This window comes from Phacochoerus africanus, chromosome 1, assembly GCF_016906955.1.
Source record: "Phacochoerus africanus isolate WHEZ1 chromosome 1, ROS_Pafr_v1, whole genome shotgun sequence".
In the NCBI taxonomy this organism is placed as follows: domain Eukaryota; kingdom Metazoa; phylum Chordata; class Mammalia; order Artiodactyla; family Suidae; genus Phacochoerus; species Phacochoerus africanus.
In genome coordinates this window covers 16671034-16687416 of record NC_062544.1, presented here as the reverse complement: position 1 = coordinate 16687416, position 16383 = coordinate 16671034, and the positions used below count along the sequence as shown (strand labels likewise).

General features: G+C 45.4%; 1 protein-coding gene across 1 annotated transcript in view; it reads left to right on the top strand.

Moving 5' to 3' along the window:
- The first annotated feature begins 10251 nt into the window (after positions 1 to 10251).
- The window catches only part of CCNJL (cyclin J like), a 62999-nt gene continuing 56867 nt past the window's right edge, over positions 10252 to 16383 (top strand). The window contains exons 1-2 of the mRNA XM_047780932.1: positions 10252 to 10641; positions 11030 to 11144. Coding sequence (XP_047636888.1) covers positions 11082 to 11144 — 63 coding nt within the window. The 5' untranslated portion in view covers positions 10252 to 10641; positions 11030 to 11081. The remainder of the gene's footprint in view (positions 10642 to 11029; positions 11145 to 16383) is intronic.

The following is a 16383-nucleotide window of genomic DNA, read 5'->3' as shown; positions in this document are numbered from 1 at the left end:
TCACATTTAGAAATGGCAGTATAATGCTGTAAGGTATTTTTTAGAGATCGCCTTGCTTATGTGACATAATGAAGACCTAGTATTTTTTTTGGGCCATGCCCACAACATTTGGAAATTCCCAGGCCAGGGATCAAACCCATGTTACAACAGTGCTCCAAGCCACAGCAGTAACAAAGCCAGATTCAACCCACTGAGCCACCAGGGAACTCCACTTATGTGACATAATGGCTTTCATGTTGTATTAGGGTGTGATTTAGAGGATTAATAAGAATGAAAAACGCAAAAGGTTCAGAGGCTTCAATGGCAAGATAAATACTCGCAGGTTTGATAGAGTGAGTGAGGAAATTCTATCACAACCTGGAGGGCATGTGCCCCATTTAAAGGGAGCCTCTGTGGTGGCTCACAGTTGGTGCCTAATAGCAGGGGTCAGCAAATTTTTCTGTAAAGGGCCTGGTAGTAAGTTTAGGGGTACCTGTAATCGCTGTGGCTGACACTCACCTCTCCTTTGCAGCTTGAAAGTAGGCACTGAGAATATGTAAACAAGTGGGTGTGGCTGTGTGCCAATAAAATATTTACAAAAACAGAGGACAGGTGGGATCTGGCCCTTGGGCTATAATCTGTATAGTCTAGATCTTCCCGGTTTTTGTTTGTTTGTTTGTTTGTTTGTTTGTTTTTTGGCCTTGCCCAGGGCATGTGAAATTTCTCCAGGCCAGGAATGGAACCTGAACCATAGCAGTGACAATGCCAGATTCTTAACCTCCTAGGCCACCAGGGAACTCCAGATCCTCTGATTATTCAACAGAAGGTGGAAACTGGGATTTTCATGTGAAAGCTCTCAATTCTAAAAATATCATATAGGCAACCAGTTTGCACTCACTGCATGCAGTGGCTTGCCATATTGTCCCAGAGGTTTATGTACTTTTGTTCAGGAAATAAGACATAAATAAACAACCATAATATACTTCACCTGTGAAAAATACTGTCGTTTAGAAGGGAAAATTTCCTCTGGACTGTTGAGGCAGTTACTAAAGGCTTTATGGAAGAGGCGATGCTTAGCTGGGGTTCAAAGTTAGATATTTTTCCATGTAAAATTTACAGTATGGGAGCATTCCCAGCAAAGACAATGGTATGAAAAAAAGTTTTGAAAAAACTGTTTTAGTCTTGGTGAGCGTCCAGGGAAGCACGCACTTTCTAAATTTGTGTGAACAGAAATGTATTTTGGTAGAACCTTGTAGGAGGTCCATTTATAAACTGTTTCAGAAGGTGTAAAACTGTTCACACCCTTTTTTTTTTTCTTTTTCTTTTTAGGGCCACCCTTTTTTTTTTTCCTTTTTTTTAAGTGGTCTTTTTATTTTAGGGCCGTACCTGTAATATATGGAGGCTCCCAGGCTAAGGGTTCAATCAGAGCCATAGCTGCTAGCCACAGCCACAGCCACAGCACTCAGGATTCGAGCTGCTTCTGTGACCTACACCACAGCTCATGGCAACGGTGGATCCTCAACCCTCATCGTCCCGGATGCTACTCAGATTAGTTTCCACTGAGCCACAATGGGAACTCCCAAAGAAAAACACTTGGTCATGTTTTAAAATGTTCAACAATAAAAGACTGGTTAAATAAATGATTTGGCAACATGATAGGATACTATGCACCCACCAAAAATATTTCTGAAAGACATTTTTAATGTTATGAAAAATGCTCATGAGATAATTTGGGGCTTAGAAACAGCAGAATATGAAACTATGCATTCAGGTGACAATAACTTTCTGATTATATAGTAATTTTGGCTGACACTCAAGTGCTCCGCATACCAGGCATTATAGCATTTGATATTCATATAACTCTACAAAGGAAGTACCGCTTATCATCTTCTCTAATTGAGGAATCTGGGGGTAAGTAACTTGCCTGAGGTGATGAGGAGGAAGAAGGAGATCAAGACTGAAGTGTGACCCACTCCTGGGCATCTGTCCAGAGAAAACCATGACTCGAAAAGATACACATACTCCAATGTTCATTTCAGCACTATATACAATAGCCAAGACATGGAAACAACCTAAGTGTCCATCAACAGAGGAGTGGATAAAGAAGATGTGGTACATATATGCAGTGGAATATTATTCAGCCATTAAAAGGAAAGAAATAATGGCATTTGCAGCAACATGGGTGGACCTAGAAATTATCATGCTAAATTAGACAGTGAGACACCAACATCATATGCTATCACTTACATATAGAATCTAAAAAAAGGACATGAGAACTTCTTTGCAGAACAGATTCTGACTTACAAACTTTGAAAAACTTATGATTTCCAAACAAGACAGGTTGGGGGTTGGGAGGGATGCACTGGGGGTTTGGGATGGAAATGCTATAAAAGTGGATTGTGATAATCGTTGAACAACTATAAATGTAACAAAATTCATTGAGTAATAATAAAAATATTTAAAAAAAAAACAGACTGAGGTCTGGGCAATGTCACTCAGAACCCCGATTTAACTACCAAATTGGTGGGAGGCAGAGAGGCTAGGTTGGGTGAGGACAAGACCTCACACATGTCCTGGGTGATGGGATTAAGGTCTTAGGAAATGAAAACTGCTGCCTTCAGGTGCTCAGACTGAAAACCTTGGGGTCATCTTGATCCCCCTCTTTCACACCCCATATCTGGTCCACCAGCAGATTTTCTTTTTCTTTTTTTTGCTTTTAGGGCTGCACCCGAGGCATATGGAGGTTCCTAGGCTAGGGGTCTAATTCACCAGCAGATCTTAACAGCTCTAACTTCCAAATATGCTCAGCATCTGGCCCCTTCTCACTGCCTCCATCACTTCCACTTGGAGCCTTGAACCTAGTCTTCCCTGCCCCCCACTGTCTATGTGCCCAGCCCAGATACCATCACATTGATATCCCATTGTTACCTAGTGATGGTAGGAGATGGGGATTGTTCAGGATCTTAAGCATATTTTAATCCTGCTTTAATAGTGTTACAAGGTGAGTGATACCTGTGTAATCAGAAAAGTCAAAATCCAAGATTGCCCAGCACCCTCCTCCTCCCTCTTCCCTCTGGCCCTAGTTCCCCTCTACCCGCTCCCAGCTGCTGCCCTAATCCTTGGCACTTCAAGTCTGAGTCTCTGCATACCTGGAAGCTTTGGAAGCCCCTCAAAGAAGGTGACCTCATGGCATCCATGGCCTGAGGAAAGCAGCGAACCAGCCACTGGCGGTCGGCTCAACAGTCCCACCGGCAGGCCCCAGCAGGCTTGTCTGGTTGCTTTTTACTGTCCAGTCTCCGTTTCCTTCCTGTTCATTGTCTGTCAGAGGAGGGGTGTCTGGCAGGTTCAGGGGCTTTTAAGTTAATGGCTGCTTTTATTTCCTCCTGGAGTCTGGGGAGTTAGTCCTTAGGCTCTTGTTCCATTGTTCCCCACAGAATCCTAGTCAGGCTGGAATGCTCCTTATCACACACCTCGTCCAGAGTTCACAAACTAGGGCTGATGTGGGTGGCCACATGGCATTTAAACAGAGAGAGAGAGAAAGAGGGAAGGAAGGACAAGAGAAAAAAAAAAAAAGCCAGTATTCAAAAACATATGTTGGGAGATAACTTGATTTCTTCTTTCTTTGAAAAATCAAACTGGCAATAATGGGCCCAAACTCTGGAGCTGGAATGATCAGAGAGGCACAGAGGGGGCGGGGAGCACCCTGGCTCACCACAGTCCTCACCGCTCCTTATTGTCCCCTCCACCTCGGCTGGGGTGACTGTTGACCATCAAACTTGTGCTGCTGTTTTCCTCAGAGAAGACTTGTCTAATCCCCCGTCTCTTTCAAAGTGGCGGGGGAGGGGTAAGGGGAATTACACAGGTGGCTCTGAGGTTTTCTCTCCCAGCAAGATTCTCTCACATTGTCTTCCTGACTCCCTGATCCCCTTGGGTTTGTGTCCGTGGGGATCTAATCCCACCCCCTCCTTTGACAGAAGGAGAAACTGAGGTGAGGCCTGTGGGAGAAGGGCTGCTTGCTGCGTCCCCACAGAGCATTTACCTAGCGCTTGCTTCAGACGCTAAAGAGAAACGTCCTAAGAAGGCTCTGGCACGTTTTGTTTTGAGGGACAAATATTAGTGAGCGGTTCGTACTTCCCCTCACCTTTCCCCCTCCTTTTCATAGTCACAACAGGTTTGGGGTTTTTTTTTTGCTGTTTGTTTTTTTTGGGTGTTTCTGTCTTTTTTAGGGCTATGGCATACGGAAGTTCCCAGGCTAGGGGTCGAACTGGGGCTGCAGCTGCCAGGCTACACCACAGCTCACCACGATGCTGGATCCTTAACTTACCGAGTGAGGCCAGTGATTGAACCCGAATCCTCATAGATACTAGTCAGATTCTTAACCCACTGTGCCACAGTGGAAACTTTCTCTTTTTCTCTTTATTTTCTTTTTCGGCCAAACTCAAGACGTATGAAAATTCCCAGGCCAGGGATCAAAGCCGAGCAGCACCTGGCACCTACACCTCACCTGAACAACGCCAAATCCTTAACCCAGTGCACCGGGCCGGGGATCCAACTGGCAATGCCACAGAGACAAACGAGATCATTAACCCACTGCACCGCAGTGGGAACTCCCACAACAGTCTTTTGAAGGAAACAGTATTTCCTCCTTTTTACTACGAAAGAGGATGAGTGTCCAGGCTCACACAACTTTCTGGGCCTCTTTTGAAAACTGAAATCAACACCTTACCAGGCTGAAGTCTGAGACAGGTGATTCCTTCAGACCCCATTAGCTCTGCTAGCCATATATCCATCATTTATCTATTAATTCAGTAAACCTGTATTGACCATCTTGACTTCAAGGAGCCTAAATGGTGTGAGAGGAAATAGCAAAGGCAGGGAGAAGTGGGGAAATTTTTGCCCCAAGGATTGCCCGTGGAGGGGGATGGGTGAGTTCAAATTAAAAATTATAAGGCATAGGAGTCCCTGCTGTGGCACAGAGGAAATACCAGGGGTTGATGGCCACCAGCAGAGGCTGGAAGAGGCGAAGAAGGATTCTACCCAGAGTCAGAGGGAGCATAGCCCTGTTAATAACTTGATTTCAGACCTCAAGCCTCCAGAATTGTGGGATAATAGATATCCATTGTTTTAAGCCACTCAGTTTGTGATATTTTGTTAATGGCAGCCCTTAGAAAACTGACACACCTTCTTTCTGCATTCAAAGAAAGTCTAGTTTGAATGGCAAGTATAGCTTCTCAGGATTGTCAGGTACTCCTGCTCCCTGTCCCCCCCATTATAGTTATTTTATTTATTTTTTATTCTGGGGGGGGGGGCTTTTTTTAGGGCTGCAACCACAGCATATGGAAGTTGAATCAGAGCTGTAGCTGCTGGCCTGCACCACAGCAACATGGGATCCGAACTGCGTCTGTGACCTACATCATAGCTCACAGCAACACCAGATCCTTAACCCAGTGAGCAAGGCCAGGGACTGAACCAGAGTCCTCTTGGATGCTAGTCAGATTCATTACCTCTAAGCGACGACGGGAACACCTGCCCTCCAGTTATAGATGTAACAGGCTAACCTTCTCCTTCTTTGGATTTCACTGAACTCCCAAGGCTATTAGGTCCACTGGAATTCCATGCTCATGGGGCACTGAGAACACTACCTGTGAATGGGGTGGCAAGGAACAGCAGACACCTACTGCACAGATGTCCTCTGCCCCCGTGCATGCTCCTCTGTCCTCTTGGACTTGATTTGCAAAACACAGGTTCAAAGATAAAATGCTTAAGAATTTCAGGGTGGTGACAATAGCACATTAAAATCAAGCCCAAGGCCCTCCCGAGCCTGTACAACTGCAGGGGTCACTCACCCAAGATCTGGCCAGGCGAAAGGGATATTTATTTTTTTTTATTCCTTTTGTACATTTTTGATCTCATGGCATTATTTTATTTTATTTTTTGCTTTTCAGGGCTGCACCTGCAGCATATGGAGGTTCCCAGGGGTTTGGCATACACACATTGAGGTATGATTGGCCAACAGGGACCTGCTGTATAGCACAAGGAACTCTATCCAATATTCTGTGATAATCTATGTGGGGGGAGGGGAGTTCCCGTTGTGGCAAGTGGTTAACGAATCCGACTAGGAACCATGAGGTTGCGGGTTCGATCCCTGGCCTTGCTCAGTGGGTTAAGGATCTGGCGTTGCCGTGAGTTGTGGTGTAGGGCCCAGACGCAGCTCGGATCCCTCGTTGCTGTGGCTGTGGTGCAGGCCAGCGGCTACAGCTCAGCCTGGGAACCTCCATATGCCGCAGGAGCAGCCCTAGAAACGGCAAAAAGACAAAAAATAAAAATAAAAAAAATTAAAAAAAAATAAAGATAACCTATGTGGGAAAAGAATCTGAAAGAGAATAGATGTATATATATGTATAACTGAATCACCATTGTACAGCAGAAATTATGACAACATTGTATATCAACTATACTTCGATAAAACTTTGAAAAAGAAAAAAGGAAAGAAGTACTATGGGCCAGCATTATAAATACACCAGGTTTTGATTTTTGTTTGCAAAATGCTGCTTTTTTCATTCTTCTTGCTGAGATCTCAGGCCTAATCTCAAGAATTTCTAATTGAGGATCCTAAAGGATTTGTCCAATGTTCTTTTGACTATGCAGGGCACAGAGCTAGAAAGAGTTTAATGGGGTTGGCTTGGTTTTTACTTAAAGGCAAAAGTAGTAAACACGGCTTATGTCTCAGTTTATAGCCCAGATGTCTTCCTTCTGTCCCTATAAACTGAGCCGGGCTTCATGCTATTGGTCCTAAATGGAGCAATGCAAACCATTATGACCCTAAGGAAATACAACTCAAAGTCTATACCTCAGCTGAGGACCTGAAAAGCTGAGTGCTTGAAGAATTTATATCACTGACTCCCTCCTCCACTCAGGATATTCACTGCAGTGTGATTATGGCAGCAGAATTCTAGAAACAACCCAATTGTCCAGTAAAAGAAGACTTGTTACATTTATCATAATGGGTCCGTGCTTTGGGATAACTGGGCAGTTCTGAGGGCACAGCCATGAAACACCAAGAGGGAAAAACAAGGTGCAAAAGGCTGTGTTCTCTAGGCTACCATTTGTGTACAGGAAAAAAAGGCATGGGAGTTCATGTTGGTAAGTGCATGAATCACTTCCGGAAGGAAACACAAGGGGATGCTTATCCTTGGGGAGGAGAACAAGGCCTGGGACCAGGATGAGAGGCTGTTCATTTCACCATAAATATGTATTTGTAGAGTTCCCATTATGGCTTAGCAGGTTAAGAACCCGACAGTATCTGTAAAGATATGGGTTTGATTTTTAGGATCTGGTGTCGCCACAAGCTGTGGTGTAGTTTGCAGAGACAGCTTGGAACTGCTGTTGCTGTGGCTGTAGCATAGGCGGGCAGCTCCATTCAACTCCTCACCCAGGAACTTACATATGCCACAGGTGCAGTCATAAAAAGAAACAAACAGGAGTTACCCTGTGATGCAATGGGATCAGCAGCATCTCTGGAGCACTGGGATGCAGGTTCGATCCCCTGCCCTTCACAGTGGGTTAAGGATCCGGTGTTGCCACAGCAGTGGCATAGGTCGTAACGGCAGCTTGGATCTGATCCCTGGCCTGGGAACTCCACATGCTTTGGGGTGGGGTGGTCAAAAGTAAATAAATAAATAAGAAACAAACAAAAATGTACTTGCAATGTGAGAGCTTGTATTACATGGGGGGAAAAAAGACAAAGGAAAATAAAAGTGAGCAGTTGATAATAGATCGATTTGTCCTCTGAGGAAGATCAGAATGGTCAGAGAAAACTTTTTTCTTCTTATTTTGTACCTGGGAAAGTTTTAGATATGTAGGAAGGTCTTGCTCTCTGTCTTTATTTCCCAAACTGTGAGCTTCAGTGATAAGTGGAGGGTAGTCATTGGCTCATAGTTAGCACGTCATAACGGTTTAGTTTTTTTTTGTTGTTTTTTTTTAGCTTTTTCAAACTCTTTGAATAATTAAAAAAATTATTACAGTTGATTGACAATGTTCTGATATTTGATGTTTAAGTCTTGCATATTCATTCAAATATATATATATACACACATATGCATCTTTGCCCTTGGTTTCTTCCTATGCCTTAATAACTCGGCTTCGTCCTCTAAAACAATTCACCTACATTTTCTGTTAACTCTCTTGTGATTTTTTTTTTTCCCCACTGTTGTATCCTTGCAGTTCTTCGGGTCTGGTAAAGTTAATTCCTATGTTGAGCCCCACAAAATGGAGGCTGCTGCAGTGACCTGGCCCACATTACAAATCTAAACCTAAATAGGCCCACTCTTAATGGGATCACCTCACTGTGTAGAAAACCTAATTACACCAATCACAGTCTTCAAAGTTAAGCTGGCTCACCTTACCTTAGAAAAAAAACCAATCATGCCCTCTTTCCTCGTTGCCTCTTCCAATGCTCTCACTTTGGGGGAGCTCCCCTTGTGGCGCAGCCGAAATGAATCTGACTAGTATCCAGGAGGATGCAGGTTCAATCCCTGGCCTCTGCTCAGTGGGTTAAGGATCTGGCATCTCCATGAGCTGTGGTGGAGGTCACAGACAAGGCTTGGATCCTGAGTTGTGGTGTGGCTGTGGTGCAGGCCGGCAACTATAACTCCCATTTGACCCCTAGCCTGGGAACTTCCAAATGCCACGGGTGCAGCCCTAAAAAAACAAAACAAAAACAAAAAACCCCCAAAAAACAAACTCACTTTTGCTCAAAAGCTCTCAGGAAGAATGTTCCACTGCTTGTGAGACACTGTATTCTCTCAATACATGAACTGATTTCCCTTAAATCAAGGGAAAAACCCATCAAACTCATTGTGAAGTTGTTTTAGTTTTCTTATTTGACAGGTTCATGGATTTAAACTGATAACAGTTTAAATAAAACCTAGTTTTACTCTGCCCCTCTATGTTAACAAATTTCCACTTGCCAAATTTATGGAAGAATTTTTCCCTTTTCCCCCTCAAAAGTGAAATGCCACACTCACACAGTTAATTTTTAAGTTTGTGGAATATGTTTCTAAGCTTTCAATTATTCCACTGAGGCTTACCCATCCATTCTCGTGTCAGCACCACACTGTCTGAATTACAGCTTTGTAATATGATTTTAGATTTGGTAACATACAGATCCATCCATTTTTAAAGTACAAAAATCTTAGCCTTTTTTCCTAGTCTTCCAGTTGAGTGTTAGAAAGTGTTATCCCTCTTCCACACTTATGTACCCACGACATTCAGAATTTTATTGAGTTAATCCAAGCAAAGTTGATGTTTTCACCTTATTTTATTTCTTCAAGCCTATACTATGTTCAACCTTCATAATTTCTTTATTAGGAACGTGCATTTATGTTTATTATTAGTTATTTTTCACTTTCACAATCGTTCATAATTTTTTTTGCATTAAAACTTCTCTTTAAGCATCTATTGAAGTTTATCAAAGCTGACTTTAAAATTTTTTTCCAAGTAAGTGTTTGCTTTCAGGAAACCAGTCAGAAAGCAGCTGGTTTATTGAGTGTTTGTTTTATACTTGGCATGGCCATTATCCCTTTACACAAATGTCTTAATGACAATATCTCCAGCAGGTTGCTGCAATTTTTATTTCCATTTCACACGTGAGGGTTCCCAAGCTTAGAGTCTGGGGAACTTGGAAAATATCACCCAGTTGGTAGCTGGATTTGAAACAAGGCTGTGAATCTCCCAAAGTATTACCAAAAAAAAAAAAAAAAATCTGCCAAGGGGACAGTCCGAAGCTGTGCCACCAGAGGAGCTGATTCAAGGGAGTGCCTTTCCGAAAACAATCAACTGAATTAAAAAAACAAAGCTTTCCATCTACCGGACCCTCCAAAAAGACTGGTTTTCTTCCAATGTAAGGTGTAGAGCTTACACTTTGCAGGAGCACAAAAACTATCCTGATACCGTTGATATCGTTGATTTCCTGATACCGATATGAACCTCCTTTGGAAACAGGGACTCGAGGATAATGAAGAGCAGATTTTCTAAAGCTTTCGCGGGAATTGCCCGCTTGGAAATCCACCTCCCACTGCAGAGCAGGTTACAAAAAAAAAAAAGTAAAAGAAAAAACAGGTGGAACCGAGATAAGGATGGCCAGAGCGATGCACGCGCGCGAGAGAACTTTCTAGGGGCATCCTGCCCGCGCCTTTCACGAGTGGCGCGCGCAGGTGGAGCCGCGGACCCAGCGCTCCCGCGTCAGCCCCGCGGGGTGCCCAGGAGACCCTGGGAGTCTCAACCAAGGTGAGAGGAAGCTTTCCACAGAGACAGGGGAGGAGAGCTGACAGGAAACGCAGCCAGCGCCGGCGAAAGAAAGACTCCAATTCCCAACCCCCAGCCCCGCGAGGTGCGGGGGCCGGCGGCGCATGCGCGAGGCCCGGCCCCCAATTCCCCCAGCGACGGAGGGAGGCCCCCGGCGGCCGGGAGGCTGCGAGCCGCGGCGGGACCCGAGCGCACGCAGGGCGAGGCGGCGGGGGCGAGCCAGGCTGCGGAGGCGGCAGTCGAGATCGTGGAACGCCCAGCGCAAGGGCCCAACCGCGTGCAGGCATCCGCGGGTACCGCCGGCTCTATCCTGATAGGGGCCCGGTGCCCGCAGACCCCACGCCCGGAGAGAGATGCGTGAGTTGCGCCCCGGCTCGAGGGCAGGATGTGGGAGCAGGACAAAGACTGGGCGGCGGGGGAGGAGTTGGGGACGGCGAGCTGGTGGCCGCTGCCAGAGCCCCAGCTTCAGGAGAGCTAGCGGGGTCGGCAACTTTCTCTGCAACTTTTGCAGAAGGGAAGATAAAAATCCTGCAAGTTGTTGCACAGCTCCAGGTCGCCCCAGGTTCCGCGAGCAGAGGGGACGGGGCACCGCAACCTTCCCGGGACGGGAGGCGACCGACAGCTCTGCTGAGCAGGGCAGGAGGGGGCGCCCAGCCAAACCCCCGGCAGGGAACTGCGAGGATAGGGATGCCGGGGGTCAGAGTCCGGGGGCGTGTTGCCGCCTAAGTTGCCCGTGTCCACACAGGGTGCGCCCTGAAAGCCTGGTAGCCTCAGACCGCTGCGCTGCTGAAGCGGTGATGGATGAGCCGTGGTGGGAAGGACGCGTCGCCTCGGACGTCCACTGCACTCTGCGCGAGAAGGTAAGTCCCTCCCCGCTCTTGTCACTCGCAGGACTAGATATTTAAAGTCCCTTTCCCTCTCGACTCTGTATCCTCAAGTCCCCCGGAGTGGAGAAACTAGGAGCTCCCAGTGCCTTTCTTTCCTCCTGCGGCCACAGTCGTGCAGGCGGAAGGTGAGACACGAGATAGGAGAGTTTACATTGATTTTTCTGCTTAGGAGCCCAGAGTTCTTAGACAGCTAAACTGTACTCCTTAAGGTGATATATCCCATAGCGTTGTCACCTGAGATTATTTTAAATGGTACATGAACGGACTTTTAAAAATAATTATTGTGTACTTATTTTAATGTGCACTTTAAAAACATACGTCTAGCAAGTTCTGCATAGGATGGTGCTGATTTTCTGTATATTGTAACGATGTAGCAGTTCCTTTCAAAATAATTTGAAGTAGTGACTTGATATAAAAAATGATTAGGTGAGTGATAGTATAAAGCATACATAGTTATTCCACCACTCCAAATATCTCTAGGATGGGACTGAACAAGATTTAAGAAACACCAATCTAAAGAAGCTACAAAACTAGAAGAACGTGTGGAGAGAATAAACACTCCCCTGCCTGTTTGCCTCTGGTGGCAGAAGGTGGGGGCAGCTGAAATGTGATCTTTGCTCTCCCCTCACCTCAAATGGAGAAACGCTGATGGGCTCTGGGAAGGTGGAAGAGTCCAGGTGGATTAGAGTCTCGGCCTGCCCCTGGGTTGAGACTGGGAAGGGTGGTTTGGGGGAACTAATGTGAATAGAGGTGTATATTGGTTTCCCACTGCTGTTGGGACAAAGTAGCACAACCCTGAGGACTTAAACAACAAATATGCGTCTTTTTACACTTCTGGAGGCAAGGTATTGGCAGGGCCATGCTATTCCTTGGTGTTCCTTGTCATTCCTGGGCCGGGAGATGCAACACTCCCATCTCTGACTCTGTTGTCACATGGTGTTCTATCTGTATGTCTGTCTGTGTCTCTATTTTCTCTCCTTATAAGGACATCAGTCATTGGAATAGGGGCTACTTTAATCCAGAATGACCTCATCTTTAATTTAACTAATTACATCTGAAAAGACCCTATTTCTAAATAAGGCCACATTCTGAGGTGCTGGGCAGAATTTGGGGGGGACACGCTGCAACCCAGTACAGTGAGGGAGAAGTCTTCTTAGTGGATTACCTGGGTCCCTACATAAACAGGTCTCACATCCGATGCATTTGTGCCTGGTGACTGTGGAGTTCTGCTTAAAAAGTCACCAGCTAGAGTTCCCTGGCACAGCAGGTTATGGATCTCGCGATGTCACTGCAGCAGCTAAGGTTGCTCCTCTGGCAGGGGTTCTATCCCTAGCCGAGGAACTTCCACATGTGCTGGGTGCAGCCAAAAAAAAAAGTTACCAGCTATTCAGGGATTTTTCGTCATGAGGGGGTCTCTGTCTTCCACTCAAATCAATTATTTTTTCTTTTTATTTATCTGTTTCTACTGGTCTGTCTCTCTCTTGCTTTGCTTGTGCTGACTGTGGCTTTGCTCTACTTCTCTTGGTCTGTCTTATCTCCAGAATAGAAGGGCCCAAGGTACGGCACATTCTAAGTGCCTGGAGAAGAAATCCAGTCTTGATGGTTCATTTTAAAAAGCAGAGGCATTGGGATGGTGGACTAGGCCGTAAGGTCTTGGTCCTTTTCTGGAGATAGTGGCTGAATGAAAGTGAGGCCTGCCATGGAAACTGGGCTTCGTTGTTTATCGTAGGCTTGAATGGTTGTCAACAGTTCTGCTTATAGCTGGGGAGGAATGGCTTTGACCTCATTGGCTCTTTTCTAGCAAGAAGGGTTTGTGAGAGCAATATAAACTCCATCAGCTCAGTTGTCTGAGAATCCTCAACTGTTTGTGTCCAAGCAAGAATGTTCTCATCTCCCCTCCCAGCCACTCACAGGAGCAGGGCGGGCATTTCCCCATTAATTGTGCCTCCCCCATGCCATAATGCCATATTAGTTCACCACTGGACTGCCTATCTTCAGGGAGGACAGGTGTGTCCAGGTTTTACAGGTTAGAGATAGAAAATTCAGAAGGTGATGCTTGAGGTCACCTGTGCCTTGCAGCTGGTCTTATTAGGGTAAATCCTAGATTTTTATTATTATTATTATTATCGAAGCATAGTTGATTTACAGTGTGTTAGTTTCTTTCTTTTTTTTGTGTGTGTGTCGTTTTGTCTTTTTAGGGCCACACCCATGGCATATGGAGGTTCCCAGGCTAGGGGTCTAATTGGAGCTGAAGCTGCTGGCCTATGCCAGAGCCACAGCAACACCAGATCTGAACCTCATCTGTGAGCTACACCACAGCTCACGGCAATGCTGGATGGTTAACCCACTGAGTGAGGCCAGGGATTGAATCTGTGTCCTCATGGTTCCTAGTCAGATTTGTTTCTGCTGCACCACGACGGGAACTCCCCAGTGTGTTAGTTTCTGGTGTACAGCAAAGTAATTCAGTGATATATATATATATATATATATATATATATACTCTTTTTCATTTTGTTTTATATTATTGTTTATTACAGGATATTGAATAGAGTTCTCTGTGCTATACAGTAGGACTTTGTTGTTTATTTTATATATAGTAGCTTGTATCTGCTAATCCCAAATTTATAATTTATCCCTCCCCATTCCCATTCCCCTTTGATAACCATGTTAATTTTCTAGGTCTGAGTCTGTTTCTGTCTTGTAAATAAGTTCATTCGTGTCATATTTTAGATTCCACATATAAGTGATATGATATTTGTCTTTCTCTTTCACTTCACTTTGTATGATAATCTTTAGGTATATCCAAGTTGCTGCAAATGGCTTTTTTTTTTTTTTTTTTTTCAGTGCCGCACCTGCAGCATATGGAAATTCCTGGGCTAGGGGTTGAATTGGAGCTACAGCTGCCAGCCACAGCCACAGCAACTTGGAATCAGAGCTGCGTGTGTGACCTGTAACACAGCTTATGCCAACACCAGATCCTTAACCCACTGAGCAAGGCCAAGGATGGAACCTGCATCCTCATGGTTATCAGTTGGATTCCTTACCACTGAGCCACAACAGGAACTCCCAGATGACATTATTTTGTTCTTTTTTATGGATGAGTAATATTCCATTGTATCTGTGTACCACCTCTTTATTCATTCATCTGTCCATGGATATGTAGGTTGTTTCCATGTCTCAACTATTGTAAATAGTGCTGCTGTGAACATTGGGGTGCAAGTATCTTTTCGAATTAAGAGTTTTCTCCAGATACGTGATCAGGAGTGGAATTGCAGAATCATATGGCAACTCTTTTTATTTTTATTTTTTTAAGGAAACGCTATACTGTTTTGCATAATTGTTGTACCAGTTTACATTCCCACCGACAGCGTAGAAGGATTCCCTTTTCTCCATACTGGGTTCCTTTGGTGATTATGTCATACTCTTTGTTGAATGTGGCCAGATGACTACAAAATGTATTTCCAAATATGCTGCTGAATTGTTCTCATAGAACCAGGAGCAGCTATCCTCCCTTGACTGGTGCAAGAAGGGAGGAAGGAAGGATGGAGACAGTGGGAGTCCCACTTTGTCAGATATGAGATTCTAATATAGCATGATATTACACTGTATAAGATGTGACATTGGAAACAAACCTTGGTGTTGAATGCAAGCTAGCAATGGTGGTGAAACCTGAGCTGCTTGCTTGCTTATTTATTTATTTATTTATTTATGCCTTTTAGAGCCACACCTGCAGCATATGGAAGTTCCCTGGTTTGGGGTCGAATCAGAGTTGTAGCTGCCAGCCTATGCAACAGCCATAGCAACGCCAGATCCGAGCTGTGTCTGTGACCTACACCACAGCTTATGGCATTGCCTGATCCTTAACCCACTGAGCAGGGCCAGGGATCATTTGATCATGTATCCTCATGGATGCTAGTCGGGCTTGTTACTGCTGAGCCACAATGGAAACTTCCCTGAGTGGCTTATTTAATCTTTTTAGACCTGGCCCCCATTGTCCATGCTTCTCAAACAACCAGAACTTAAATTGTGTTGCTTCTCTGCTCAAAGCTCCACTGTCATCCTGTTGTACTTACAGTCCCCAGTCCTAGGACCACCTGTAATACCTGACACAGTCCATCCCAGCCTGCTTTCCTCCCTTGTCTCCTATTCCATCCCACTCCGACCTCCTTTCTCTTCCTTGAATAAGTCGAGCTCATTCATGCCTCAAGGCCTTTGCACGGAGTGTTCCCTCTGTCTGGAATCTGCTTTTCTGTCACTCTATCAGATCATCCTGTTTTGTTTTCTTTATAACATTTACAGTATCTGAGATTATTTTTTGTTTGCTCATTGTCCGTCCCCCCCCCCCCCGCCCCCACGAGAATGTATGCTGCAGATGAACAGGCCTGTGTTTGTCTTGTTCAGCGCCAGGCCACAGTGTCCAGTACAGAGCCTCCTCTGCAGAATGATGAGAAGAGGGAATCTTCTTTAATTTCCTCTTCTGTAAACTGGGGGAAATGTTTTCTGGGAACATTAGGATTCATTGAGAGCACCTGAGACCCTTGTGAGGCTCATGACAGGTACATGACAGGTGCCATGTTCTTCCACCTAATGAATGCTCCATGTGAGGCCGATAGCCCCTTTTGTGTAGTGCATGGTCAAGGTAAAGCTTGGGGTTTGTGACCTACCCTCCGAGGAGTTCACAAGCATGACAGGTAATCCTCATAAGAAAGGCAGCATTGGCTCACTGGACCATTGAGTGGTAATAGAGGTGAGGCTGGGAAAGGCAGAAGTGGGCCATAAGTCACATACCTGCTGAGGGCTAGGACACAAAAGCCAGACCCCATCAGCAAGATCTAACCAGCCCGGGTAAGGCTTGCTGACTGATGAGGGGGAGAGTGGAACCCTCTTCCTGCCCAAATCGCTGTGGAGAGATGGCTGCCTCTCCTTCCTCTGCACACCACCTTTGTTCTGTGCGCAGCCTTAAATTACTCCTTTGATCATCCTACCCCCTGCCTGGCCCCTACTGCTTCTGCTGGAGCAGACCCAGAGCCCCCCCTCATTCAGCTACTTCCTGCTGGGACTGGGAATGCCAGCCAGATGGCATCAGGATTCTTAACTGTCATACCTGTGCCCTTGAACTTCTTTACTGACTGTGAGGGGAGGAGCAGGCTGATGGTAACAAGGAAGCTGTTGGTGATGTTTTTCTAGTAACCAGGAATATGCCTCCAGGAGT